A 26729-nucleotide genomic window follows, 5' to 3' on the forward strand; every position below is an offset into this window, starting at 1 on the left:
GGTTGTGACATACCCAATATGGCTAATCTACACGACCATCATGAGGATTTTCAGCAATCCCCGGCCTGCAATTACCCTGAAGGATCCTGAAGTGAAGTATGCATTGAGGCTGATTGATAAGGAGGTAAGTGCTTGTGCAGTGCTGAGGATGACCTCTCATGTGAAATGCTTCTGAAATCTGTGGTACTGTTGGGTGAATACTTCTATTATGAGGAAAGAGCTTGTTTATAAACACTCCTTGCCTAGTATAACAGTTCTGCAGTTCTGCAGGCAGCTCGTTTCCAAGCGAGTCAGAGTGCTGCTTTAAAATGACCAGACTTGTAGTTTCTGTCAGATGTGTCTCATGTTGTGGAGTACATCAGCAGAAGTTGCTAAACTGTACAATACTAGATGGGCTGTGAGACAGAAGTCCTGCTGTCAGGCAGAGCAGGCAGTTTTTCATGGTCAATATCATTCAGCATAGCAGCTGTCAGAACTATGTTGATACTGATTCCTGTTATTGGATTGATGTACTTTAATGTGTTACAGGAAGAAAGGATTTAAATAATGTAACCCTGACACAGCACCCAAGCTGGCTCATCATGAGATAGAAATCTTGAGTTTTCATGTGTAAAGTCACACCTGAGGATGTTTTTAGCATTGTCATTTTAAGTCAATGAGCTAGTCAGAAATTTGTCAGAAGACTTGATGAAAAGGACTGGAACAGAGCTTTGTTTGAGATGTAGAGAGTGCAGTGATAGCTTGGCTTTCACTTGTTCTGTCTGTCAAAGAGAACAATTCCTGTCATTCCAAAGCCTGGTTCCGTGGGAACTGAAAGCTTCCCCGTGGCTTGGGCTGGGCTGCATTGCTGAATTTATTTCCCATGTGTAGTTAGTGAATTTACTACGCATGTGTACTCCAACCACACTATTACTATGTACTCCTCACTTTCTCATGAGATCAGGAGCTCATGGCTGCAGGTACAGTCTGACCTGCAAGAGGGGAGCGAAGCTGAGGAACTTTGTGCTGTAGCAGTTTGTACCAGAAGAGAATTCACTGGATTTTTTTTGCTAATTACTGATTTTTTTTCTCACTCTTGTTATTTTTGTATGCTTTTTATTAATATTAGGATGGAGGAACAGCTGTTATATAACCAGGTTAAATGCTGCTGCATGTGGTAACTTGATCAACTGAGAATATTTGTCTGATGAATGTTTATAGATTTTTGCCTAAATGGGAAGTGCGTCCTGGAAACAGAAGTTAATTTTGAAAAATATTAATTTGGTGCAATGTGCTGGTAGCTTCTGACATCCTGCCAAAAATGAGGTGCTGACACTCTGGTACTAAACTTCTGGACATTGCCATATCCACCTGTCTGGGAAGGATGAAATTAATAAGTGTTTCTCACATGCTTCAGATTTATGGAATGTTCATGAAGTTTCTTCTTAGAAAGGATATTATGTCCTGTAGAGGTTTAAAAAAAGGAAGTAATTGGAGGAGGCCTTAAGCAGCATGTTGTTTCTTTCTGTCTTTTTTTTGCTGTGTTTTACTTCCAAGGAATATGACCTAATCTTTAAAATATAAGACTTGCATGGTATAAGAAATCACATGTTATTTACTTATTGCCAAAACCTTATTCAAGGTGTGACTTTCTTAGTAAAAGATAAGAATAACTATTCCAGCTGAACTGCATATATTGTTATCATTTTATAATAAAATTCTTCTCTAAATAGAGTGCTCTTTTCAGTTTTATTTACTGATTAATTCAGTTTTTACGGGGAAAATATTTTAAAGGATCTTACCATAGCAAAGGGAACCAGATTGCTACTTCCTGTCTTGATCTCCACTGGTGTCTTCTGAAATCATCTGCCTTGAAATGATTAACTCATCTGATTTTAAGAGATCAAAATCAAAATATTTTGGCCTTGAACTCTTACATATTTAAACTTTTAATGAGAATTGAAGTAGTAATTAGTTTTTAGCTTGTGGCCTTCTCACAGAAAGCAATGTAAATGGCCACAATATTTAGAAAGTTTTCATTTAGTCTTAAGCCATTTATGAGTATCATTGAGTTTTGGTATTCACATTTTAAATGTTTATTGAAACAGTATTTGCATTTGTCTGCTTGATTTTCACTTCTGCATTATTTATAAAAGATTTTGAGGTAAGTTTTCAGGGAGGTGAATGGAGAGTTGGCCTCTGCAGGTTTGCCACGCTCAGAGGGGTTCATGTTTGCATTGTGCAAAAATTTCAGTTAGAATACTGCTCTCCCCAGGTACTTAGCCCTGCAGGAAACCCGGCTAGTGTTCTACAAGTGAAATCCCAAGCCAGATACTTAGCCCTGCAGGAAACCAGGCTAGTGTTCTACAAGTGAAATCCCAAACAGCAAATCCCAACAACATAGCTGATTCTTCTTTTTCTATTCCTCTTTCAGGAAGTTAGTCATGACACAAGAAGATTCCGATTTGCTCTGCCTTCCATAGATCACGTTCTGGGTCTCCCTATAGGTATGTTTCTTACAAAGAGTTGTTAATTACACTGTGAGATTTTGTGGGGATTTTTTGAATTTTTGAATTTTGAATAGTGTCCACAGGGCCTGAGCTGGTATTTAGAGCTTTGTAAGATTATCCTCACCCTGTGAGTAATCCGCAGAGTCTGAAATCTAGCGTGCTTACTGAGAGTGTCCATCCAGCTTGTTTCTGTGAGGAGAGTAGAAGAGAGTAGAAACAAACACTGGTCTTTTCTTGTATTTTTCCAGTCTCAACTTTCCAGCATGTGTTATTCCCATGGTGCTGGATCTCTGTAGTCCCTTTCCATCCCCTGAGGCACCACTCTCAGCTACTTCGCCTCTGACACATGTGGTTTAGCAGATGATCTACTCACTTCTGAATCTGCTGGCAGTCTCCTGCTCTCTTCGTCACTGTGGGGTAGCTATTGCAGTAGGTCTTGCCACGTGGCATGTTGCCTTCTGTAATAACTTGGTGCCATTGTTTCCTACTGCTTGTATAAAGAGCACTTAATTGTGTCTTGTGCTTAATAGTGACTTCTGCTTTAACAAGCTGTTGCAATGATCTGTGGCTCAGGTGCTTTGTGGTAGCCATCAGCACCTTTCCTGGATTACAGTCCATGGTGTTTAGGTTCCCTTTTGTTTGGGATGTGTTAAACCTTTGTATGTGTTCAGTAGTCTGAGGGTAAAGCTCATTTCCCTCTCTTGCCCATAATGAACATTGAGGAGTGAGCTATATTTGTTCTTGTCCTACACTCCGACAGAACACAAGCTGTCTGAGGTGGATTTGGCCTGCTGGGTGCCATGGCTTCCTCCAGTGTTGTCGTAAGGCCATGGCAATCATCTGGTTGTTTCAGCATAGCCTGAGGAGATGTGTTCCTGGCCCTGCAGAGTCCCAGGAGCAGCACAGCCATGCTCTCTGCAGAGCCCATCTGTGGGTCACTGAGGGAGTGGTTTGCTGGGTGAGACTTGGGAAGCAGAGAGGGCTGAAAGCTGGTGAGGGTGGAAAAGCAGCTGGGAGCAGCAGACCTGCAGCTGTAGGACAGACATTGGTGTGCACTCTGCATGTTTAGTCCAGCACCAGCATTTGGCTTTTACTGCCACAGGAAGAAACACTGGAAAATTGACTCTGAGGAAGAGAGAGATTGTGTATGGCCCCACACAGAGGCTGCCACTGCTGTGCTGTCAGGGTTGGGTAAAGCTCTAACCAGTTAAGAGCAATGTGGCATGTTTTCTCTCTGGGAGGAGCACCTCTTCTGGATTTGTACCAGTTCTTGTGGTAGACCCAGCAGTGGTCACCACGGGTCTGTTCTGGAGGACAGGGCAGCAAGGCCTCTCCGTGCCTGGAGTAGGAGCAGGGGCCTGCTGCTGCTGCAGCTCCCTTCAGGCCTTCCCTGGCAGGAAACCTGTGCTACCAAGTGTGTCTAGGCTTTGCTGAGAGGGTTATTGGTATCACCCTTACATTAAGTCTGGGTACAGCTTCAAGTGAGGTTGGGCTCCTCATTTCTCAAGTCACCAGGTAGCACATCTTCATTCATCCACTGTTTTGCCTCACTGCTCCTCCAGCTTGGCAAACCAGCTCCCAGTAAAATTCTCCTTGTCTTCCCATAACAAGCAGAGGAGCTGCACCATCTTCAGAGGTAGTTTATCACTTAGTGGTGATAAAATAATAAAACACAACCCCCCCCAAGTTATTTGTTCACTTAGGTCTCCTCAGAATGTTGGAGTTTTTATAGGAAAACCTTGTGTATAAGTTAATTATTTAATTTTTTTCAGCAAAAAATGTAGCCATTGAGAAAATAAACTGTTGTAGAGAGTTCAGAGGATGTGTGACAGATGGAAATGTGATTCATTCACATGCTAAGCTGGAGGAATAGCAGGGTTAGGAAAGAGCTTTCTGTCTAGGCAGCCTCAGCAGAGGCAGCTAGAGACCTCCTGGAAGATGTGAGGGATCTGTGGTCAAGGTAAGAACAGTTATAAACTCAGTTAGAATTAAACTGTGGCAGTTTATAACTGATGTTAATAAAGAGTGTGAACAGCACTGGACAGTTTTCCCCTTCTGTGTCCCTTACACTTGTCTGTGTGGGAGAGACAAATCACATCTTTTTCAAGTTCTCACATACAGTTAGGGCTTTGGTAAATGTAGATGCATGAGGCTTTCAGAACAGATATGATTGACTCATAAAATTAGTGGAGTTGCTTGCCTTTCCAGGTAAAATTTGAGGATGGTTAACACCTCTGGCAAGGTGCTAGAATGTCAGGAAAATGAGGGGGAAAAAATAAGGTAGTTAGGAGAACTTTGAGACCGCACTTGCAGTCCATGCCAGCTCAGGACATCCACTGAAAGAAAAATCTTTTGAAGGAAAACTGTTGAAGTTTTCTTTCTTTCCTGCATACAGGACAGCACATCTACCTGTCTGCACGGATTGATGGAGCTCTGGTTGTCAGACCTTACACTCCAGTTTCCAGTGATGATGACAAGGGATTTGTGGATCTTGTTGTCAAGGTGAGAATGTCACACTCTGTTATGAGGCTGGGCAACTTCTGGGCCCACCTTTATGGGCATAAAGTCTGATGTGATGGCTTCTCTTCAGGTATGTGCAGTTACCTACAATTCACATGGCATTCTGCAAGCCCTTGTGTAGGCTGTGTCTCATGAGATGCTGCATCATGTCCTGTACTTGCATGCTGCAGTTTTCCAAAGTCTGTGTAGACCTGAAGAGGTTCATAGACTTTTTAATCCTTCTGAAATAAAGAATTAGCCTTGCCTGAATGGTCAGCAGCTTCCGAAGCTATTGTAATATGGTCACTGAGAGTGGTGATCACTGTTGTTACTGATGTAACAACAGTGTGAATGACTGGCCTAATCATCAGTAAGAGTGTGATTTTAAGCCTTGAGATAATGTACTTTAGTCTGGTCTCTTGGTAGCTAGACTACCTAGCTAGGCCACCTGTCATTTAAAGCTGACGGGAATTTAAAATACGAATATCTGCACTGGATTTCCTCTTAGAATTTTACTCTTTGAAATCACAGTGGTTTGGGTTTTTTCTTTATTTTTCTACCGCTTTTTGAACTTGGATATAAATCATATGGATTATTATTGCTATTTTCTATGTAACAGAAATACAATACAGAAATCACCAATCTATGTCCAAAACCTGAGGCAAGAGTGGCATTTTAATCTTTTTCTGGAAACTCAGTGCTCCTGTTTTATTATTGATCAAATCTGTACTCAGTATTTCTTTATGTAGTAATTGTGCTCTTTGCATGAGGAGTATGTGTACCTAAATATTTGAAATAATTGCTTCATTGTTGTTTTTAACAGATCTACTTCAGAGGTGTCCATCCCAAGTTTCCTGATGGGGGGAAGATGTCCCAATATTTAGAGAGCCTGAAAATAGGGGACACTATTGACTTCAGAGGACCAAGTGGCCTACTTGTCTACAAAGGAAAAGGCAAGGCTGGTTTGGAAGATATAATTTATTCAGAGTAAACAATACAGGAAAAATGTCTTATGACTGCACAAGTGCTTGTTATTGATGCTATTCTCAAACAAGGAAGTTTTCAGGCTGCTTATATAGACGTAGTTAATACACTGAGAAAAACACTTGGTATGTGCACTGTCCAGTGCTAATTTCCCAAGTGAAAGTGAACTTTACGAAGTACTTTTATGTCAATATAAAATAACTCACTTTGGCATAGTGCAACCACAAATGTGTCACAGAAACCTTATGGTAGTTTTGTGTGCAGCGGAACTCCGACACATGGTTTTCCAGAGCTTTGTATGTTATCCTGGATGAAGAGAGGTGTGAATACAACAAATCCAACATTTTGGGGAGTTTCAAACTCTCTGTCAGATTTGGCTGAAACTGGCAAATCAGCTCAAAAAGAGACAAGTGTACAAAAAAATACATCCTGCATAGTTCAGGTTTTCCCTTAAAATAATCTGCACATGGTAAATAAACACTCTGAGCAAATTAATCCCTTCATGTAGAACTGTTTCCAGGATCTTGGCTTCTGAATATCACTGGGGATATGGGATGTGAGCAAACAGATATACAGGCAGTGATGGCTTGATACTATAGTCAGGAGTAATAACCCATCTCAGTGTCTGATGTCGTCACCACATGTCTTACAATCTTGCATCATCTTTCAGGATTTATTTTAATTCATGACATCTTCACCTTTTCTGTTTCTTGGGAGGGAAGGGGTGACAGGGCTGAAACAAGATTAATTAGCTGAATGTGCTGGAGAGGGATAACAGGTGGTGTTTCATGCTTGCTTCAGTGTTTTCCATCTCTTTCTCTCTTCAGGCAAGTTTGATATTCGGCCAGAAAAGAAAGCTGAACCAGTTACTAAGACAGTGAAATACGTGGGCATGATTGCAGGTGGCACAGGTATGTATATAGCAGGATTCATCTGTGGTTTCTGACAGCTGAGAGATGTATTTGTTCACATTTTCTCTCACATGATCACTTGTCCCTTCTTTTGCTCCTCATCACTGCCTTGCCTTTCTCTTCCAGGGATAACCCCTATGCTGCAGATCATTCGAGCAATCATAAAAGACAAAGATGATCCCACCATCTGTCAGCTGCTGTTTGCTAATCAGGTAATTCTGTCTTTTTTTTCTCTTTATAAAGTTTTACTTAACTAGCAGAAGTCCACCCAGCAAATTAAATCCTTTCTGAGGAAGCCTGGTACAGAAACACAAACCCCGAGAAGTGAGCTGCAGTGTTGAAAACTTCCTCTATAAAAACACTATCATAAATTGGGGCTTTAGCATTATAACAGACATGCTGCTTCCCTCCCAGCTAATGCTTGCTGTCCTGTGACTCATTGCTCTGTGTCTAATCCCCTTTATGAGTGTTTTAAAACTTTGCATTCCTTTGTACAAATTGTTAATGTTTTGGGCAGACTTTCAGAGCTATCTTTGGTAGTAGAAACATGAAAGAAGGTAGACATTTGTCTCCTTCAGCAGTTGTAACTCCCCAGCTTTGTAGCAGGGTTTGTATGTGGAATCTTTCTGTTTGAGGACATCTCAGGTGAGGCTAAAATTAGCTGTGGTCTCCAGCAGGTCTCTCAGCTACTGAGCTGTGGTTCTGCATGGCTGTCTCCTTTCAATTCCATTTCCTCTGCCAGTTCTTCACGTTTCTGTTGCTCTTTGAGTTGTACCATAACTGTCGTGTTGGACAAAGGGAAGATCTCTCATCCGTGGAATCCTTGCAAAAGGGATTTCTTGGATAACCCAAATGGCAGTGTGGTGCTGAGCAACACCCCTTCTTTGCCTGATGTTCTTCTGGTGTGAGTTCTTTGCTTTTAAATACCTCTGTCTTAATGAGATTTATTTCTGGATTATGAGCCATTATTTGTGGAGAGCTTCACTTCTTGCCAGTGTTTTTTAGCTTCAGGCTCTCCTCTGTCATTGCTCTACCCTCTGATACTCAGTGTGTCCTCATTTTGTTTGTACCGTACCTGAGTTATAACCTGAGATTCTTCTGCCCAGCAGTTGTGATCCAAGTGCTGAGATTCCCTGTCCTGGTGCACCTCCTGAGGAGCCCTGGCAGTGCCCTCTGCTGCCAGCTGGGGCAGCTGGGCTCGGCCAAGCCCTTGGGGTTGGCATAAAGCACAGGATTAGCTATGAGGAATTCAGAATGACTAACACAGGGCTGGAGCTACTTTAGCAATGTAGAAGACCCATTGCAGCTTGCAGGGAGGGCCCAGGGAATAGTCTCTGTGTTAGCAACAGCTTGTGTAAACATCAGTCCATGGCTTCAAAGGGTCCCTGCTCTCAGGAACTGCAGAAGAGGAAGCAGCCTCGTGGCAAACGGTCAGGCAGGACAGCCTGCAGGCTAGGGGCAGTTTAATAGTTAATGCTTAAGAGTATTTTAAAATATAACAATGTTCATGGGCTCCTGTTGTGCTTCAGGCTGGCACAGATTGAGTTGGTCAGACCCAGCAATAGCTTTCCTGGAGCACATGCAACTGCAAATCCCGGAATAGGTGCATTCCTCTTTGCCCCCACGGTTACAGACATAGCAGTGACCTCAGTGCCAAATTACTAAGGCTGCAGAGGATGGTACCACTTTTAGTCTCTACCCTTTGCCTTCCTGCCCAGACTGCAGCTGCTCTTGTGGGAATAAGCCTTTCTTTAGGCCTTCAGTGGTGTTGCATCTGGGAGGAGCAGAACTTGACACCCCGGATAATGTTTGCTGTTCCAACCAGAACTTTGATACCCTTTTGGTTATTTGTTCCACGTCCTTAAAAACCAAACAGGCTCCATATGGCAGTGCTGTTGATGCTTGAATTGGCAAAGGTGAAAAAACTGGCATTTTCCTGCCTGAATAGCACAGCACAGAGTGGTAGGGAGACACTTGTGTGGGGTCATGGTGAAAGTTGATTTTGTAACAGTGTTAAAAGAGGGCTTTACTCTTCTGATGTTAGCCCCTGATCAAGTGTTTGTTCTGTGTTTTGATACAGATTTTGCTTTATTGTTTGAGGGAAGGCCTTGCATGGTCAGAATTTGGGAAAGTTACAAACCTTTTTATTAGCGCTGTCACAGAGTAGGCATGGAAATAACTTGTATTTGCTGTCTTCAGCCTGTGAAACAGTTGAGTAATCTGTTCCATCTCTCAGGGCTGTAGAGTAGCTGCTGCTCTGTGGTCATCTGAGGGCTGCACTCAGATGCAGAGTGTAATCATTGTTTTCCTCATCCTGCAGACTGAGAAGGATATCCTGTTACGTCCTGAGCTGGAGGAGATCCAGGCCCAGAATCCCAGTCGCTTTAAGTGTTGGTACACACTGGACAAAGCACCTGAAAGTAAGATCTAAAATGCCACTAAATGTGAATCTTATGAGTATTAATGCAGGTGTTTTACAGGAGATACGCTATGTCATGTGTGTATTTCTGAGCTTAGTGGTTCATTTCTTGCTTAATGTTTGAATGCATCCAGTAGCATCACTGGTTGCACAGAGACTCTTAGATGTAATCAGATAGTGTTTTCAAAGCTCACCTCAGGTGAATGGTGTTCCTCCCAGGACTACTACTGAATATTTACCATTATCTCCTCTGGAAGGTGACCTTCCTTTCTCCTTCCTCATGGACATAAATATATCATGTTGTCTGACCATCTTGTGATTAGAGGCAGCTGCAGTGTCTGAGGGACTGTGTAGCTAACATAGATGTGGCCAAGCACAGATCCCTAACTAGGTGTAAGTGTATGGAAGTTCATGGTAGTAGGCAATGGAATTCCCTTTGGATTAAGTGTTTCTCAATGAAAATCCTGTTCCAGCTTGGTGCAGTCTAGTTTCAAAGATAATGTGGTACAGTTGGCTGGCATAGATGAGAGGATGAGCACCTTTTCTTTGGTATTTGTGAACTGATCTTAGCAGTTGCTATAAAAGTTCCTCCTTAGACCCCTCAAGACTGTTCTGCAGACTTTCACTATCACATGTGAAACCAGACCAAACTGGGAGAAAAATGTGTCAGTCTTACTGTGCCCAAAGGCTTGGGCCAGCAGCTTTCTGCAGAATCCTGATGATCACTGTGAGTGTTCCAACCAGGAACAACTTCATCAGCTAGATTTCTCTTAGTGAACTTGTAAACAATGGGCCAAGAAGGATGTTTTGCACACTAAAAGCAGAGGTGGCAGTTTCTCTCTGAGCCTGTGTTGAGGACACCGATGTGAGTGGAGTGTACCAATGCCACAGTCCAGAATGTTGCTAAAAAAACCAGCCTCCCACTTCATCCTAAACTGACTTGTATCTGTCTTTTCCTCCTTTTTTCCTCATTCCTCTTCCCCTACTTAATTTTTTTAATAGATTGGGATTACAGCCAAGGATTTGTGAACCAAGAGATGATCAGAGACCACCTGCCCCCACCTCAGAATGATGTCCTGCTCCTTATGTGTGGACCTCCTCCAATGATCCAGTATGCTTGCATTCCCAACCTGGATAAACTGGGCTATGCCAAGGACATGAGGTTCTCCTTCTAAAGACGACTGGTGATTCAGGGATCTTCTGTAGAAGGGAAGAAGTAACTAAAGGGGAACAGGACAAAGTTACAGAAGGTGGTTGATGCACAGTGCTGGGAAGCTACATTTATATTAAAAATGCTTCATATTTTCTGCCTCTCTGGCAAGCAAGACACATAAGCTCAGCTGTACTAAACCTGCACATGGAGACGTAGTGATGTCTAGTGCTCTGTGTTGTGTGCTCTGTCTCCAGGGAGGACAGTGCAGCTGCTTAGGGCAGCACACTCTCATTTATGCTTTTCCTTAGTGCTGTAATCAAGTGGCAGTAATATCCTACTTCCTAACACTGTGCATACCCAGGACTTTAGCTGGTATCAACTCTGAATGTACTAGAATGTGTTGAATTATTCATCTTGCCTATGCCAAATTGTAATCCTTGCTGAGCTCTTACAGTATGAGGGCCAGGAGTGTTTGCCTTGAGTGCATAATCTTTGCAACATCCGTTGAGAGAAGCTTGTTGGGTTGAAGGATGCCAGTTAACCATTTATGAATGGAGTTGTTCAAGCTGCCTTGTTAAACAGAGAGGGAGACAGCGATGCAAAATGGGTTTCCTTTGTATTTTGGAATAGCCTCTCTTAAAAGCAACACTTTTCCTGCTGGTCACAGTTCTCATCCTTGGGCAATGAAAGAAACTGCAGAAGGCAGATGGCTTTCAGCACTGTTCTACAAATACCTGGAATGTGTTGCTTGTTTGTGTGTGGAATACTGAAGAAAAAAAATACTAAATTTTGTATTTACTTTAACACTGGGAGGTGCCCTAGGAGGGCAAAAGCAGTTGTTCTGCATGTCCTGTGCAGTGAAGAAATGCTGGGTAAAAACTGGATGGAGTTTGTGTTGTTTCTCAAAGATGGATTTGGAGCAAAGGGAGGTCAGGTTTCAGTGCCAGGGAGGTTTTGGCAGGTGGCCCAGCTTTGGGTGTGGTGTGCAGCCAGTTGCCTGCGTGTCCTGCTGGAACAGAGCTCCCAAAGCTTTAGCTTGGTAAGGATGTGCGGGAACAGCCTTAAGTCACCAAACTGACAGCAAATATAAATGTCTCACTGAATCTAAAACTGTTTCTTAGATATTGTTTACTAGAGCTCTGATTTTTATTTTTAAATAGACTTTTTTTACAGCAGCCCTTTTACCTAGTCCTCAGGACACATAAGGCTGAACAGCAGAGATGCTGCTGAGGTTAGAGCTGTCCTGCAAGGAGCCTAGGAAACTAAAAATCATGTTCTGGTGATGAATCAAGAGTGACTGAAAGGATGTTTAGTCATGTGTGACGTACTGTGGGTGCTAGGTAGCTACAAGTGTCAGTGTATAATACCAGTTTTTAAGGATTTGGGTAGAAATTTGAGGTTTTAGCTTACTGTGTTTTCTTTTGTGCCTGGACAACAGATTGGTACTGTGTATTTAAAAGGTTAATTTTTCAGTAAGAATTAAAAGGCAAAGATAGTACAGTTAATTTAAGGAACCTCAACCTAGATAATACTGTTACTAATTTTATTCATTAGATGTTTGCCTCCAGTCTTGAATTTTTGGTGTGTGCTTCTGAAACTTGTTCTATGCTCCAAAGTTGAAATACTACTCAAGTTTTAAGTTTCAGTCCCTTTTTTGGAAGGCAAAAAAAGCAGAAACATGAGAGAAGTGATCTTGCTGCTGGTTTATATCAGTGTGGGATATGCATAGACTTTTTTCATTATTGTATTTAATGTCTTCTTGTTAAAAAAACCAAACCAGAACTCTCTTCTAGCTGATGATGCATCAACTGTTTTGTATGACTCACTCTGTTCATTCAGTTATTGGCTTTTTTCATGTCTGTGTAAGAAATAAAGTATCTTGCAGGTGAATCACCTGTGTGTGAGCACATCATCTTCAGCCTTGTTAGAGACCACCTGTAAAACACTCTGAAGTGAAGGCTCAACAAAACCAAGTAAGCTGTTAGATTGGTTTACTGAAGTGCTTATGCTCTCATTTGAGTTTGGTGGAAAACTGCTGTATTTGGATGCCAAGTCAAGGAGTGAACTGTCACCATTTTTCTCCCTAGCACTCCAACTCTCCTCTTTTTACCTTTATTGTGTATGTCTTCCTTGTGAACACGAGGCTCTTTTATGAAATAAAAAGAGGGATTTTATATAATCTAATGAAACAACACTGTGTTACAGTCCCTGTTACTTGAGGGTCCCTCTACTCCAGCATTTAAACAAGTCAGGGATAAAAGATGGTTTTGCATGGTACTTAATTTTTTTCCCCTTTGAGCTAGTTCAGAAAATGAGTATTCCTCCAGTTTAGTGACAGGGGCTGCATCAAACTCTTGCAAGTGCTTAGCTTCTACCCAAACTCTCTGCTGCAGCTGTTGGCTTGTGGTGGATGCTATTAAGCTGAGCCAACCACAGAAACAAAATTCCTTGCAGCGATGGAAGGGAAGTGTCTGTACAGTGGGGAGTGGGAAGTCTTATCCTCTCGGGGTGTGGAGGACAAAAGAGAAAGTAGGAATATGTGAGTAATGGATCACTTTGGGAGGAAGGGCAGGAGAGAGGGCACTGTCCATGTGCAGTACAGCTTGGGGCACACAGACCACACTGCTGCTTCTGCACCAGGGGAGCAGAAGGGGTTGGGGGCTGTGCCAGACACCCCCGTGGAGTAATAAAGCACTGGCACATGGGCCAGGGTCACCTCTGCTCAAGTCAGAGACTGCTGGTGGACCCAGGTAGGGGCAGTATCCGATGATAAGCTAATAAGAAAGAGTGGGGTGAGGTGTTTGGCTGTTTTCCTTGTGATGAAAACCCTATCTGGCTTAACCAACCAGCAGTTTCCTCTTCTGCTCTCCTTTCTGTGCTGAGCTACACTTCCATGGGCTCTTGAGCTCAACTACAGTATAAGCTACATCATTATACCAAACAATGTCCAAAGGGGAAGAAACCAAATCAACCCCTTCACTTCACTTTGACTAAAGTTACTACACAAATTACCATGGGATTAGTGGCTGAAGTCTGCACCTTACCTGGTCCCTCAGCATGTGCAGCTGCAGAAGCTTGGGGTCTGGCTGTGAGACACCTGAGCTGAGGCTCCAGCTTGGCTGAATAGATGAACACAGGCAAATTTCCATTGTTAAATACTTTGTTGTGCATCTTCACCATTGTTAGCTCTAGTACAGAGCCTTGGCCAGTTTCCACCCTTGCTGGGGGCCCAGGTGCCTGAGCTAAAACCCACAAGAGAAACAGGTGAAGTAGCACATCCCGAATAAACTCAAGCCAGAATAAACTCCAGTTTTCAGAGAGTCAGCATTCCTACAGAACTGAATAGCTGAACAGACACACATAGAATCATGTTTGTTAAGGGTTTGGAATGGACCTTGTAGATAATCTAGTCCCAACCCCCTGCCCTGGTCAGGCACACCTCCCACCAGAGCAGGCTGCTCAAGGATTTATCCAAACTGGAATGGACCAACCTGGAATGAACACTGCCAGGGTTGGGGCAGCCACAACTTCTCTGGGGAACCTGTGCCAGTGTCTCATCACCCTCACAGTACAGACTTTCTTCCTAATACCCAATCTAAATTTCCCTCTTTCAATTTATACCCATTATTCCTTGTTCTATCACTACAGTTCCTAACAAAGAGAACCTCTCCAGCTTCCCTGTAGCCCCTTCAGACACTGGAAGGTTGCCATGAGGTTTCCAAAGAACCTTCTCTTCTCCAGGCTGAACAGCCCCAACTGTCTCAGCCTGTCTGTAGGGGAGGTGCTTTTATATATTGGTACTGTATAACATTAGTTATACCAATTTAATGCAAAATTAAAGACTCTCTGTAGTTTTTTTTATAAACCAATCAATCCTGCTGCAGTATTGGTTATGCTGTTAGTTTAAACAGACAAAAAAAAGCCAACCCAGCTGTGCTGAATGGTTGTTGGGTTCTTCTCCCTGCACATATCCCATAGCTATGCAGGATCTTTATGCAACAGACCAGAACTGTCCCCTCTGTCCCACCTCACCCAGCTACACACACAGAAAGACAGTGACACCAGCCCCTTAAAAACAACAAAATACAATCTCAATTCCTTCAGGACTGAGAGGCCTCTAAACCCAGGTATGTTTGTGACTCAGCAAAAAATTCCACAGTTCTGTGGTTTTATTTCAGTTCTCTCAGCCTCCCTGACTGCCACATAATGCTGCTAACACTTGTGGCTTTGATGCCTCAACCCCTTTAGGCTCTTTTTTACTGGCTAGGTAACAGTCTCTATTTCTCATGTGTCCCCACCTTACCACTCAAAGAATAAATAGTAAAAGATGAAAGAGCTTTTAAAAGTATTTTCTATTCTGTTAAATTACTAAAATCGTAAGAAAACTACAGGCAGAGGAGTTTTCTGCTGACAAAACTATTCAGAGAGCCATAAACAACGTGAGCTTACTATGCTGAAAACAGATGAGGTCCTGCTTCACTGGCTGAAAGAAATTAAAATTGTACAACCCAAACCCTCACTTTGTCCACTAAAAGCCAAGGGAAATGGAATAAATCAAGTCCATAAATACAAACAGGTGCTAAGATACTCTAAACAGATTCTAAGTTAAATAATTTTGCCTCCTCTAGACTTTTGCTCTTTGCCATGGATGGTCAGGAGGTGCCTCTGTTGTTACGAAAACTCACCCACACCAGGCCTGGTTTTGGTCCCCATGGCTTGATTTTTCCCAAGTGCTCCTGCCTTTTGCCACACCTTGCCCTGACACTGCCACTCAGCCAGAAAAGGCTTTGCAGCTGGACCCAACCTGCCTTTTGGTCACAGCCTTCCAGAGCCTGACACCAATTAGGGGCAGGCAATTAGCAAGTTTCTCATAGAGCCCATTTCTAGCTCTGGGTAGGGCTTTTCCACTTGAGAATCAGCTCATTCCTCCAAACCAGCATTTGTAACCGCTGGCATTGTCCTTCATGCTCAGTGCAACTCTTCTGCCCTGCACCAGCACATTGTGTTCACTACAGACTCGCCCTCCTAGTACAGAAAAAAATCTGCCACAAAGCAAAGGCCATGAGTCAAATCTACCAGGACCTCCCCAAGGCTCTGGCTGATAAAGCTTTCACCAGCTCCTGCCAAGACTTACAGGCCAACAAAATGTTCTGGAAAAACGATGTGCCTTCTATAAACACATTTTTCTGGCAGGTCTGTCCTATTGTTTTAAAGCCTGGAGAGGCTGACTCAGTCTGGCTCCCACTGGAGCAAAGGGACCAGGATGGGTCGCGGGGAAGGTGGGAAAGGAGGTGGAGGGAACAACCTGTGAGAAGAAATGTGAGAGGGGCAGAGCTGAGTCCATCACAGCCCCTGGTGCCAGAGTGCACAGAGCCACTGCCCTTGCCCAGCTGTTTACACAAGATTTATGTACATGTTTCCCCCCTCCTTCGGTCCACTTTTTGTGTGGAGGCAATTTTCCAGCATGTCTTTGGTGTGCAGGAAGCTGTCAGTGCTGGGGACAAATTGCTGCAGCGTGTTCCTGCCCCACAGGCAGTATTTTTGCTCCTCCTTGGCAATACTGTCTAGCATGACTCCTCAGATGTCCTTGGGCTTCCCTGGCACACTGAACATGACGAACGAGCCCAGGCAGTCCCGTCCCACCAGGTGGCAGAACTCCACCAGCTTCTCAAACGCGCTCATGTTCTGGAAGCAGTGTCTCCACGGAGCTGCCTCTGCCAAGGGAAAGCTCAGCCAGCTGTGAAGTCTGCACGGCAATCTGAAGCTTGATTTGCTTGTCAGCTCCACACAGAGCCCAGATCGAGTCCATCCGAACAGGCAGGACGGCTGCTTGATCGTTTTGCTGGTCATGATCCATTCCTCCATGCCCTTTGTCACGCAGAAGCTAATGCAGTTGACCAAAAAGATCTCGCTCAGTGTGTTTGTGGCTGGCTGGAATTTGATCTGAGGATCCACAAAACCAAGATAGTCCTTTAGCCTTCGCAGCGCATGGAGCACACCTTGGTGAAAAGCTTCATAGATGACTAGAGTTTCAGCTTTATTCTCCTGATTGTCCTCCTGGGAGACCTGGTCCATTTTCTGTGCTGGAGGAGGTTGTTTCCACATGCAGACCACCTCAGGGAAGTCCCTTCCTTTTCCAGCAAAGGCTCTGCAGGCACTGGGCTTATCCAAACTTATTCAGCATGCACATGGTTGCCTGTCATCTTCCAGGTGAAGGTGATGGCAGCAGCAGAGCTGAGCTCCTGAGCAGGCTGTATCCCACAGGGCAGACAGCCTTTCTCCTGGGTGTGTTTCTCCACAGCTGACTGAGCAGTGACCAAACAGGCCCAGTAACTTTCACATCTACTGAATTAATCTGTGCTTGTTTTCCTTGTTGCTGATTCCGGTACCATTTCTTTAGCTGATGCTATCTTGTTCCAGTCTGATGTTACCTCCTTTGATCTCCATTCTAGGACTATTACAGAGAAGCTATTTTATTGCCACTGGGTGTTTCTGAGGATGAAACAACCTTTTTCTTTTAATCACCCAGAGAAGGAGATGCATCCAAACCTGATGCCTGCTACAGTGTGCTTGAAGAGATGCAGTGATCTTCTTTGATGGGCTGTTGCCTGTATCCCAGTAATACCTGCTGCTGCCATCAATGGCATTAGTAGTGTCATGGCAATGCACAAACTCAGTTGGACCTGTGGTTCAACTGAGAAGCTTGTGCTGCTGCTGCCTTTAACTGGATTATCTCAAGGAAACTTGGACAGTTGATGCATCCCCATTCACAACGATTAAATATAGCTACAAATAAAAAAGTTTCCTAACCTTACAAAATCCAGTCTCTCTAGCTGTGAAAGCTGGAATGTCAGTCACTGCTGCAGCAGGAGCCAGCCCTGTTCCAGATGCTGCTGGTGTCAAATGCACTACTATGGTCTCCTCATTGGCCTAGGATCTCACCACCTTTCTTAAGAAACAAGCTCTGTCCTGTGGAACGCTGCTCTTCCTCCTTGTCTTCATTCTGGGTGAAAAAAGTGTTGAGGATCTGTCTTTCTCTGCCCTTTTCACTCTCATTGCTCAAAACATCTTCATTTGATCTCTCTCACTTTCTGCCCGTAGATGTTCTCCTGTGTCTGCCACCCCAGGGAAACACCTTCTCAGGTGTGCAGGCTGGTCAGTCCCACTGCTGGCCTCGGGTCCCTCTCTCCAAGAAACAGTTCATGTCCTACATTCTGTGCCTTGTCTTCCACAGGTCTTCAAATGTGTCATGGACCCATGTCTATCCCTTCATGACCTTCTCACAGCTATGATTAGAGACCACACTAATACTTCTCATGTCATCTCTGACTGCAACTCTCATTTCTTTTCTATTTATGGGTTCCCCAGCACCTCATGCTTTCTCCTTGCCAACCACTGCTCCAAGTCTACCAGCAACTCAGAAGGTTTGGCCTCTTCCCTGCCTCAAAGAGCACCATCATCATCTTCCTCCCAGCTGAGGATGAAGAGGTTCAGTAGGAAAAGCTCTTGCTATAAATGAAAATGTCGAAGTACTAAGGTGACTCATAAAATATAACAAAGCATAACAAAGCAGTGCAAGGTGTAAAGAGCATGCAGATAGGGCAAGTGCAAGTTCTCTCCTAAAGGGAAAGACAGGATGCAACAATAGCTAGTGGACAGGCATCAAAAGAGTCATACCAGAGGTTATCCTGGATTACTTCTCCATTCCTAAGTGTATGTGTACTTTAAGCGAACAGAAAAAAGCTGGATTTAATCTTCATAGGCTCGTGCTTAGAAAAATCTCTCTTTCCCAAAAAAAGGTTTGTTATACTCTGGGTTTCAAAGTGGTGATCCTGAGTGTTCCCACCGAAACAGTGAGCTGATGAACCACAGAAGTGAAGGTCACAAGACATTGGTTCTGTTTTTTCAGGTCCATTATCCAGGTGACACTGAGCAAAGCACTGATCATCATTTTTACCTGCACCCCAACAACAAAATGGAGTCTAGGGAAGTTCAGCTCCTGTTGGCAAAGTAGCTGGAGCTTCTGACTGCTGAGGACTGAGGGGAACAAAGCCTGGGATCAGAGAGACCCTTTTACGGCAAGAAAGGACTGAGCACCCTGCAAGGACTCCACAGGGAGCACGCACCAAGCAATGGTAAAGCCCCTTCTCATCACACCACACCAAACAACCCAAGGTGGTTCAAATCTGGATCCCAGAAATAACTAAAAAGTCTTGGGGTAACTGATTTCTTAGCTGAGCCCTTCTGCAGGCACTACTGACAAACGAACTAACGAGTCAACAACAAATGTGTGATCCTGCCCCTTTTCCCTCCTTCACTTTTTAAATAGAACAAAACAAAGGAAAATCTTTTTTTAAGAAAAAAAGAGGATACATGATCAAGGGAACCAGCTTCCAGAAACACTTAGCATTTTCCACAGACTTTATTGGATTTCACATGGCAATACACAGCAGTTATGTTGCCCTCTTCAAACACACACAAATTAGAATACCCCAACGGTATCGATGGTGTGCACATAAGAACTTCCTGACTTTATCACTTGCTCTCATATTCCCACCCCACAAAGTAACCAAGGTTCAGACTCCAGGCAGCTCTGAGGGCTAACCTGGCCTCTGGCTGGTGAGTGCAGGGAAGGGTTGTTGGGAGCAGCTTACATTGGATTTAAATAAACCGTCACTGCTGTTGCTGCTAACACCTGCTGATAGCACTGGACTGCAGAGAATTGGAGAGTATGTCTGTGCCTATTTCAGCACACAGCATTGTGCCACTAGCCCCCTTTTTCCCCTTGGGAATGTCCAGCCATATTCACTAGCCAGTGACTAGTGAGAGCGATCTGGATGAATACACTTGCCCAGAAGCTTGCACCATGTCTTCCCAGTGCTTCCACAGGGTTCTACTCTCAACTTACACGTAAATAACGACGCTAATGCAGAGAACTCACAAAAAGCAAAGCCTGAATCCACATCCCAAGCATCTGCACCCTAAAGCTGAAAGCAGGTGTCACACAATGTGGTATTTCTGCCCGAATAAAAGACCTCAAACACCCCCAAGACTGCAGAGGAAGAAACAACACACAGCGAATTATCTGCGGACAGGAATTCATCAGGAATACTGAATAAAGCAATGTGATCTGTTTGTACACAAATGGTAAGCAGCAAAATGTATTCCATGTAGACTTAATGGGTTGCTTGCCTGGTTCCAAGTACTGCAGAGAAAATGGTTGGCATTAGTTATAACACAACCTGTCCACATCAAATTCCTCCTCTTGGTACACTGATAATCACCTGCACTGCACATCCTTCCAAGAACCAGACTACACCAATATAATCACAGAATATGCCTCCAATCTCACCCAACATCTGAAGGGAGTTCCCTGGAAGAAACCTTCCTTCCTTTCCTAGCTTTCTTAATAGTGTTTTACAAACACCCACAAAGACAGCACAAAACTGAAATCCCTTGCACCACCCCAGCAACAGTCTCACTTCCAGCTAGGAGAGCAATGAAGAGAGTGACAAACTCTTGGTAAAGCATCACACCATCACAAGGAACAATTCCAGCTGTACTTTTTTTTGCCTTTACAAAGCAGAGCAGCTTCATGCCATTGTGCTAAAATACATGCAATGTTCAACACCATACAAATGACCACTGTAATAAAAAGTCACTGATTTTTTTTGTGTGCTTTTGGCTAGGACACCTTGCAATACCCGAAGTCTGACACAAGAGTTCCACTGGCTAGTTTGGGTTTTTAAAACCTGAAGATCATCAAAAGCTGAGAAGCTATGCTTTAAGAAGGTAAAATGAAAAGCAACATGTTTGACATTTGACTTTTGGAGGAAAAGTCCCACCTTAGGTTTAATAATATGAAATAATATATTTCCTATACATTTCTCTATATAACTTTATTTTTTTGCAACTACACCATCTTCACGTTAGTCACAGCACAGAAATATCCCTTCCATTTGCAGGGAGTACTCTCAACTTTAAGGACATTTTTTAAGCCACAGAAGTGTTAATACCTTGTTGAATGCTCTAACTACTACTGCTGGGAACAGGAAAGAATACATTTTAAAATGTGCAGTTTCCATACGAGTCACTGCTAGAAAGGAACATGCTTAGAATTGTTTCATCCCAAATGGAAGATCATTAAACTGTGCACCTAGTAAAAAAGCAACAAAAGCAAACAGTTCCAAAGGTCAGCCTGCCTTTTCCAGTAACCAGCTGGTATGCAAACTGGCATAATTTTTTTACAACCTTCTCCCCTTCCCCCACACACCTTCAACTTTCCATCACTCTATCTCACAAAATTTAAATTTTTGCTTTTATATGTACTTCATATAATTCTTTTTTCTTCTCTTTTACTTTTTTTTTTTTTATAAAACAGTATAAAAATAAGAGTGACAGTCAATAGCTACCAGGGAGTTTACACAGGGCACAGATGACTAAAATCCTACATTGGATACTGCAGGAAGGGCAAAACTGGTATTTGTGCCAAACAAAAGCACCTGAAAAAGAGCAGTAATTTTTATTTTTCAGTTGAGAGCCTAGAGAAAGCTGATGCACAATATCTACAGATGCAATACTTCTTACCTAACACCTTCTGTAACTTTCAAAGAGGATAAAGGTTTATCTGAGGCCATGAAAAAGCAAAAGGAGCACTGTCATACCACATAAATTTAAATGCAATACTCTGAAACATATCACTAGTTTGTACACTAAATATAGTTCAAATGATTACCATTCACCAGTGTCTGGGTGGTTTTTATGGCAACTTTAGAGTAGGCACCTTTTCTTCTCTCCTTTTCTGTTTCAAATTCTCCACCCTGCCATGTTACTTCTAACAAACAGAAGCAAGAGCAATGTCATGTACATGATCTGCTGCCTGTCACATGTAACGATGACATTTCTTGCACGTAGGAAAGTGAGCCTTTGTCAGTGCCTGGTGCTTACTGTCACACGTTGGAGTCCTCATCTGTTATACTGGTGCTAGGAGAGCGAGTCGCAAAGTCTTTAAACATTTCATCTTCTTTCAACATGTGCTAGAACAGAAAGGAGGGAAGAGTCAAGGTTCAGGCCCTCACAACTGAAATCAGGCACATGGGATGGTCCAGCCCTGTGCCCATCAGCCCTGCCAGCCACTGCTTCATTGTACTGAGGGAGGTTCTCATCCACACTAGTGCAAAACCAGCTCCCAGCTGATGCTGGCCCAAATGGCTCAGGGCTTCTCATGGAAAATGGCGCTGCGATCCTCCGCTGGCAACTCACCACACATGGGCAACCAGATGCCATGTTCTCTGTCCTCCCTGGAGGGTGGGGAGTCAGCAAGGAGAGCTGGTGATCACAGGCCATCAAACCTCCCCACCAGGATGGGCAGGTATCTTCCTGAACCACTCATTTTCCTTTTTCCCTCTGTCTCTGTAAAAACCCAAAGGGTCTCACTAACCCTGTCTAACACCAGTGACTGCCAAGGGGTTTGTACCCATCTTACAGAAACAGAGATCTTACTCCACAGACCCCATTTTTAAGTCTTACTGTCAAGTTGTTGATGCCTTCAGAAAATGCTCCTATTTGCCTCACCGTCCCTTCTGAATCCTCCATCTATAAAAAAACATAGAATGAATAATGAATCAATAATAAATGATTTGTATCATATCATATCATAGAATTACAGAAAGGTTTGGGTTGGAAGGGACCTTAAAGATCATCTCTTTCCAACCCTCTGCCCTGGGCAGGGACATCTCCCACTAGCCCAGGTTGCTCAGAGCCACATCCAAAGTGGCCTCGAACACTCTCAAGGGTGTAGCAGCTACAGATTCTCTGGGCAACCTGTGCCAGTGTCTCACCACCCTCATAGGGAAGAATTTCTTTCTAATATCCAATCTAAACCTACTTTCTGTCAGTGTGAAGCCATTCCCCCTTGTCCTGCCATGACAGAGTGGCACTTAAGTGCAACACACAATTTATTGATTACTCCTGAAATGATCTGAGCCAGGGAAAAGTGTATCCAGTCAGGAGATGACAGTTACTCCAGAGCAGGTCCTAAAGGTGCCACATTCACAGCTTCAACCTCCTTGTGCCAAGACACTTTTGTCATTAATGCTCTGTGACAGCATGTTGTCAGGCCCTTCACAGGCTAAAGCAAAAAGGAAGGCTTCCCTGGAAAAAGGAAGGGTTTTCCACCAAACCTGACAGCACAGTCAGACTCTGAACTGCTAAAACTGGCTTACCTGCTCCAGCCTGTCCAAATCATCATCGTCATACACTCGGATATCCAGGCCAGGCTTAAAGCCCTTCTTTGATCCACTTCCAGACGCTCGGCCCAGCTCCATAGGACACACATACTCTTCCACATCATCTTGCTTCTTCTTCCTCAGGCTCCCAAAATTGCTGAAGGTAAGTTTCTTTGGCTTAAAAGTGAAGAGAAGATTGACCAGAAGTTAGAAAATGAGAATTAACAAATCCCTTACACTTGTACTGTTGTTTCAGTGACGAAGGGTCAAAGCCCAACTGCTCTCTTAAAAACAGCTCTTCTGAATAGCTGCATCTCAGAATAGTTGCATCTGAAAGGACAGTGTGTGTCCTCTCATTCTACCACTGCTAGAACAACACCATTTACAGAAAGCCAGATGAGATCAAAATCCTCCTACATCAAACCATGAGCCTATAAACAGTAAGAGACCATCTACCTCTCAATCATTTCATAGTCCATACAGAAGGACAACACGAGTGCTACCACTTGTCTGTGCACATGAGAGGTTGAGGTGTGGTGTGTTCATGGTAGACACAGGTGTCAAACCCAGAACTGCTGAGTCCTGCCATCATGCTTCTTCCATTAGGAACCAGCCCCTTTTCTTAGCCCTTGAAGTGCCCTCCAAACACAAATAAAACCAGTGTGTTGGAGACCTAAATGTCTCCCCTGAAGCTCAGACACCAACCAGAACATGTGACCTACCTTTACTTTGGCAGTTGCTGTTAAGAGGACATAGTCTGGGGACTCCATGGCCTCACGTTTCTGCTGCTGAGCCTCCTGCCCAATGAGGAGGTTGAAATGAGTCGCCAAGTGCCGTCTCAGCAGCGTCTTGTTTGGTGGGATGTTCAGCAACTGGGCCATGGTTTCTACATTGAAACGAGGCTCCAAAACCTATTCAACACACCAGAGAATCCAGCTGAAGCCAGAAGTATCTGATGAGGTCACAAGGACATCAACAAGCCTATCTTAGTCACTCCCTACAGTCACTTTGGGGTTTTTTTCCTAATTTTAGAGGAAATATACAAAAAAAGAGGGGGAAAAGAGAGTTAACTAGTTAAAGGATTCCTAAAATGCTACCTCCAGGCTTTCCTTCTTGAGTTGTAAATAGAAACAAATTGGTGGGTAAGAAGAAATGAACAGATAAATCCACCTTTAACTGAAGTAATGTGTGAAGCTGCCACAAAATGTTTACCCACCATCCTCTTTAATTCTGGAAAAGGTAGCCAGAGGAATCAGGGAAAATAAACACACACAAATTGTTTGGAGCAGGGATTTAATTCTTAATCACCACAACAAGCTTCTGCAATTACAACTCTCTTGCCTGGAGTATGTGATGCTAGAGAAATTAAAAACAATCCTGGTTTGACACTGAAATCTCAAATTTTACAAAGGTAACAAGTTTCCCTCAGAAAATAAAACTGTATCCAGGTCTAGGAGGGTGGTCAGTGGCCGTTTAACAGTAAGATAGCAGTGTGCAGCCTCACAGGACAGGAGGTGGAGAATGCCATACTGGAATTAAATTGTGAGTGGAATACAGATTATCAGACTAATTCTGCCCAAGACATCCATATCCTTTAAACCATAGGGTAATAAATATTGCAACTTCTTATGAAGTAGAATACAAAAATAAGGTGTGTGCAGCAAAGAAAATGTCAGAACTTTGCTCTAGCACTTCTCAGCTCTGTTGTTTTTTGATAAAATGGAACTGGCAGCCTAGAGTCTTACCATCAGTCCCCCATGCACGCCGCTGCCCCTCAGGTTAGGGGCATACTCTGCCAGGTCGACGGAGCGTAACCACTCCATCACGCGGTGGTTGGTCCACTGGGTGACCTCAGAGGCTGTGACATTGTTCTGTCAACAGGAGGAACAGGCAGGTAAGGAGGTGTCCCGAGCCAGCTGTCCCAGCCCCAACCCTTACTGAAACAAACCTCTCCTGCCCTTAAGGAATGCAATCCCACTTGGCACTTCAAAAAAAAAATCTCTTTTTGGACTGCTACCCTGCAGCAATACCAACATGGAGATGGGTCTGGACAGTGTTATGTGTGTTATTCTTCAGGTCATTTGGTTATCCTGCTGTGCACTAGATCTACTCGCCATTTCTACCAGTAAGGCTGAAAATTCAGCTGGATCCATGAGCTGCTGTGCTGTTCTTGCAGATGCACATTGTGCAGCTAAACCAAGTCTGGGTTGTTTCACGATCCATTGGCCTATCCAGCATTTGCTGCTTCCAAAACAAACTGATGGCAGTCTCCCACCTGGTGACAGGGCCAAGCTCCTTTTACACAGAAAATTTTGACACAGCCATCAATTTTCCAGAGAGTTGCACAAGACTCATGGCAACAGTGCACTGAGTTCAAGATGATTTATATTCCAGACAGCACATCAGAGACTAGGTCAAAACAGCCAGCTGCTGGCTTGGAAAAGAAGAGGGAGACTTGGCAAGGGGGACATGAGTCTGAGGTCTTGGCAGGTGGAGGAAAGAATGTCATGTAAGAGCATGAGGCTGGAAGAACAAGATGAGGAAAAGGAAACTGAAAATGAAACAGAATGAAATAGGAAGGAGGAGGACAGGAAGAGGAGAGCAGAGCAGGAACAACCAGAAACATCAGGGATAAAACCCTAGAGGATTCCCTTCACAGCTTCATCTTAAAGCAGTACCTCATCAGATGGCCTTCTGCGCAGGCAGTTGGGCTCAAAGTTGTTTATTCTCAACACTTGAATGGCTCTTTTGATGCTGAGGTGGTGGAGGACGCTGACAACTTTCAAGGACAGCAGGTCATCCTGTCAAAGAGCAAGAGGGAGTTAATAAACATAAACGTGCTTATTCATGGCATCAGCACCTGAGCGGAGGAGACTGCTTCAGCCCCAGCTCAAAATGGCACATGTGACACATCTGGGTCAAGATTTTAATACATGAGACAGGTGATTAAGATCAAATCATCTGTCCCAAAATAAAAGCTTCCTGTGTGGCACTGTACTAGCTTCACACATGGTACAGAGCTCAGTACAATAAACCTTAATTAATAACAACATGAACAGCAGCCACAGCATTTGCACACTTTTGTGTACAAACCCTGCTTGAGCACACCAGTGCCACACACAGCTGGTAAGCACAAGATTTTCCATTTCTCATGTATGAGTCTGGGCTCTTGCTTACTATGTTTGCTTTTCCACCTGAAGATAGTGTCTCTAAAGCTGGAAGAAATGCAGGAAATACTTGCAGGGGACTAGTGGTGTCAAGCCTTCTGTTTTCTGTGGGTTACAAGTATTAGCATTAGCTTAACACAGGACACCCACTGCAGTTTCAAGAAGCCCTTAAAACACTGCAACAAAGTACATGTACAAACAGGGCATTCTGACATCTCCTCTGGCACTCGGACCTCTCTCAGCCTTCTCCCAGCCATCATCCAGGAAACTGAAAGACTCAATCTATGAACCATTCACCTGGTCTTCAGTGAGCTATCTGGAGGTGCACCAGTGTGTACTGAAGTGGAGAGAATCTAAGAATGTGAAAAGGATGTCAGGAAAAAGAGACACTGTTTACTCACCACACTCATGTAATGGAGCATTCGTCCATCCACCTTTCCTTCATCAAACTGGGTCTTATACTGGGGGAGTCCAATGTCATCCAGCCACCCTAAGGCAGAGAGACACCCATGTTAGTGTGGTAGCCACGTTACCCAGCACCAGTGAAATGTTCTTATCCTCTGAGCACCAAATAAGCCATCGTTAGGAACCTCTATCTAAAGCATGTGACCAAATCTTACTGGTAACCCAGTGGTAATCCAGTTTTCCATGATTGTTTTCCTCTTCAGATCCAAGTGCCTGCAGAGCAAGCTGCAGCTTCTTCCGATGCAGTGGGTGCTTTATCCCAAGCTCCTGTGGAAGGAAGAAAAGCAGTAAATCTAGAGACAATAATATATTGCATTTCTCCCTCTGCTGAATGACAAAGGGTTTCAGAGAGCCACACTGTACACAGCACTTGCTGGTGACCTGGTAGGTGTATTGTCTGTCTGCTGAATACCAG

At 43.8% G+C, this 26729-nt stretch overlaps 3 protein-coding genes across 4 annotated transcripts in view; 1 reads left to right on the forward strand and 2 right to left on the reverse strand.

Moving 5' to 3' along the window:
- Positions 1 to 6: 6 nt before the first annotated feature.
- LOC103803258 (NADH-cytochrome b5 reductase 3-like) lies at positions 7 to 10990 on the forward strand. 2 transcript variants are annotated; one of them, XM_009075800.1, is made up of 8 exons: positions 7 to 124; positions 2414 to 2486; positions 4885 to 4991; positions 5812 to 5941; positions 6800 to 6883; positions 7010 to 7095; positions 9204 to 9303; positions 10305 to 10990. In XM_009075800.1, the coding sequence occupies exons 1-8, from the start codon at positions 41 to 43 to the stop codon at positions 10475 to 10477; spliced, it is 837 nt and encodes a 278-aa protein (XP_009074048.1). In that variant the 5' UTR covers positions 7 to 40; the 3' UTR covers positions 10478 to 10990. The 2 variants fall into 2 exon arrangements, with proteins under 2 accessions (XP_009074048.1, XP_009074049.1); XM_009075801.1 differs by having other exon boundaries at positions 8 to 128; positions 2418 to 2486.
- A 4859-nt stretch (positions 10991 to 15849) lies between these two features.
- On the reverse strand, positions 15850 to 16560 carry REP15 (RAB15 effector protein). The gene is given in 3 exon segments (XM_009075803.1): positions 15850 to 16147; positions 16149 to 16263; positions 16266 to 16560. Coding segments are annotated over 3 exon segments (708 nt in total).
- Positions 16561 to 19880: 3320 nt separating this feature from the next.
- The window catches only part of PPFIBP1 (PTPRF interacting protein, binding protein 1 (liprin beta 1)), a 35542-nt gene continuing 28693 nt past the window's right edge, over positions 19881 to 26729 (reverse strand). Inside the window, exons 17-24 of the mRNA XM_009075804.1 lie at positions 26470 to 26581; positions 26251 to 26339; positions 25361 to 25483; positions 24428 to 24553; positions 23405 to 23593; positions 22680 to 22859; positions 21985 to 22050; positions 19881 to 21491 (exon numbers count right to left, since the gene is read on the reverse strand). Of these exons, the coding sequence (XP_009074052.1) occupies positions 21405 to 21491; positions 21985 to 22050; positions 22680 to 22859; positions 23405 to 23593; positions 24428 to 24553; positions 25361 to 25483; positions 26251 to 26339; positions 26470 to 26581 (972 nt within the window). The 3' untranslated portion in view covers positions 19881 to 21404. The remainder of the gene's footprint in view (positions 21492 to 21984; positions 22051 to 22679; positions 22860 to 23404; positions 23594 to 24427; positions 24554 to 25360; positions 25484 to 26250; positions 26340 to 26469; positions 26582 to 26729) is intronic.

This window comes from Acanthisitta chloris, unplaced genomic scaffold (genome assembly GCF_000695815.1).
Source record: "Acanthisitta chloris isolate BGI_N310 unplaced genomic scaffold, ASM69581v1 scaffold16825, whole genome shotgun sequence".
Lineage (NCBI taxonomy): Eukaryota > Metazoa > Chordata > Aves > Passeriformes > Acanthisittidae > Acanthisitta > Acanthisitta chloris.

Excerpts from the sequence above, each read along its gene's own strand:
- LOC103803258 (XM_009075800.1), top strand. The coding sequence starts at position 41 with ATGAGGATTTTCAGCAATCCCCGGCCTGCAATTACCCTGAAGGATCCT. Across the intron at positions 125-2,413 it reads TGAGGCTGATTGATAAGGAG|GAAGTTAGTCATGACACAAG; the intron begins GTAAGTGCTTGT and ends TTCCTCTTTCAG. Across the intron at positions 4,992-5,811 it reads TTGTGGATCTTGTTGTCAAG|ATCTACTTCAGAGGTGTCCA; the intron begins GTGAGAATGTCA and ends TGTTTTTAACAG.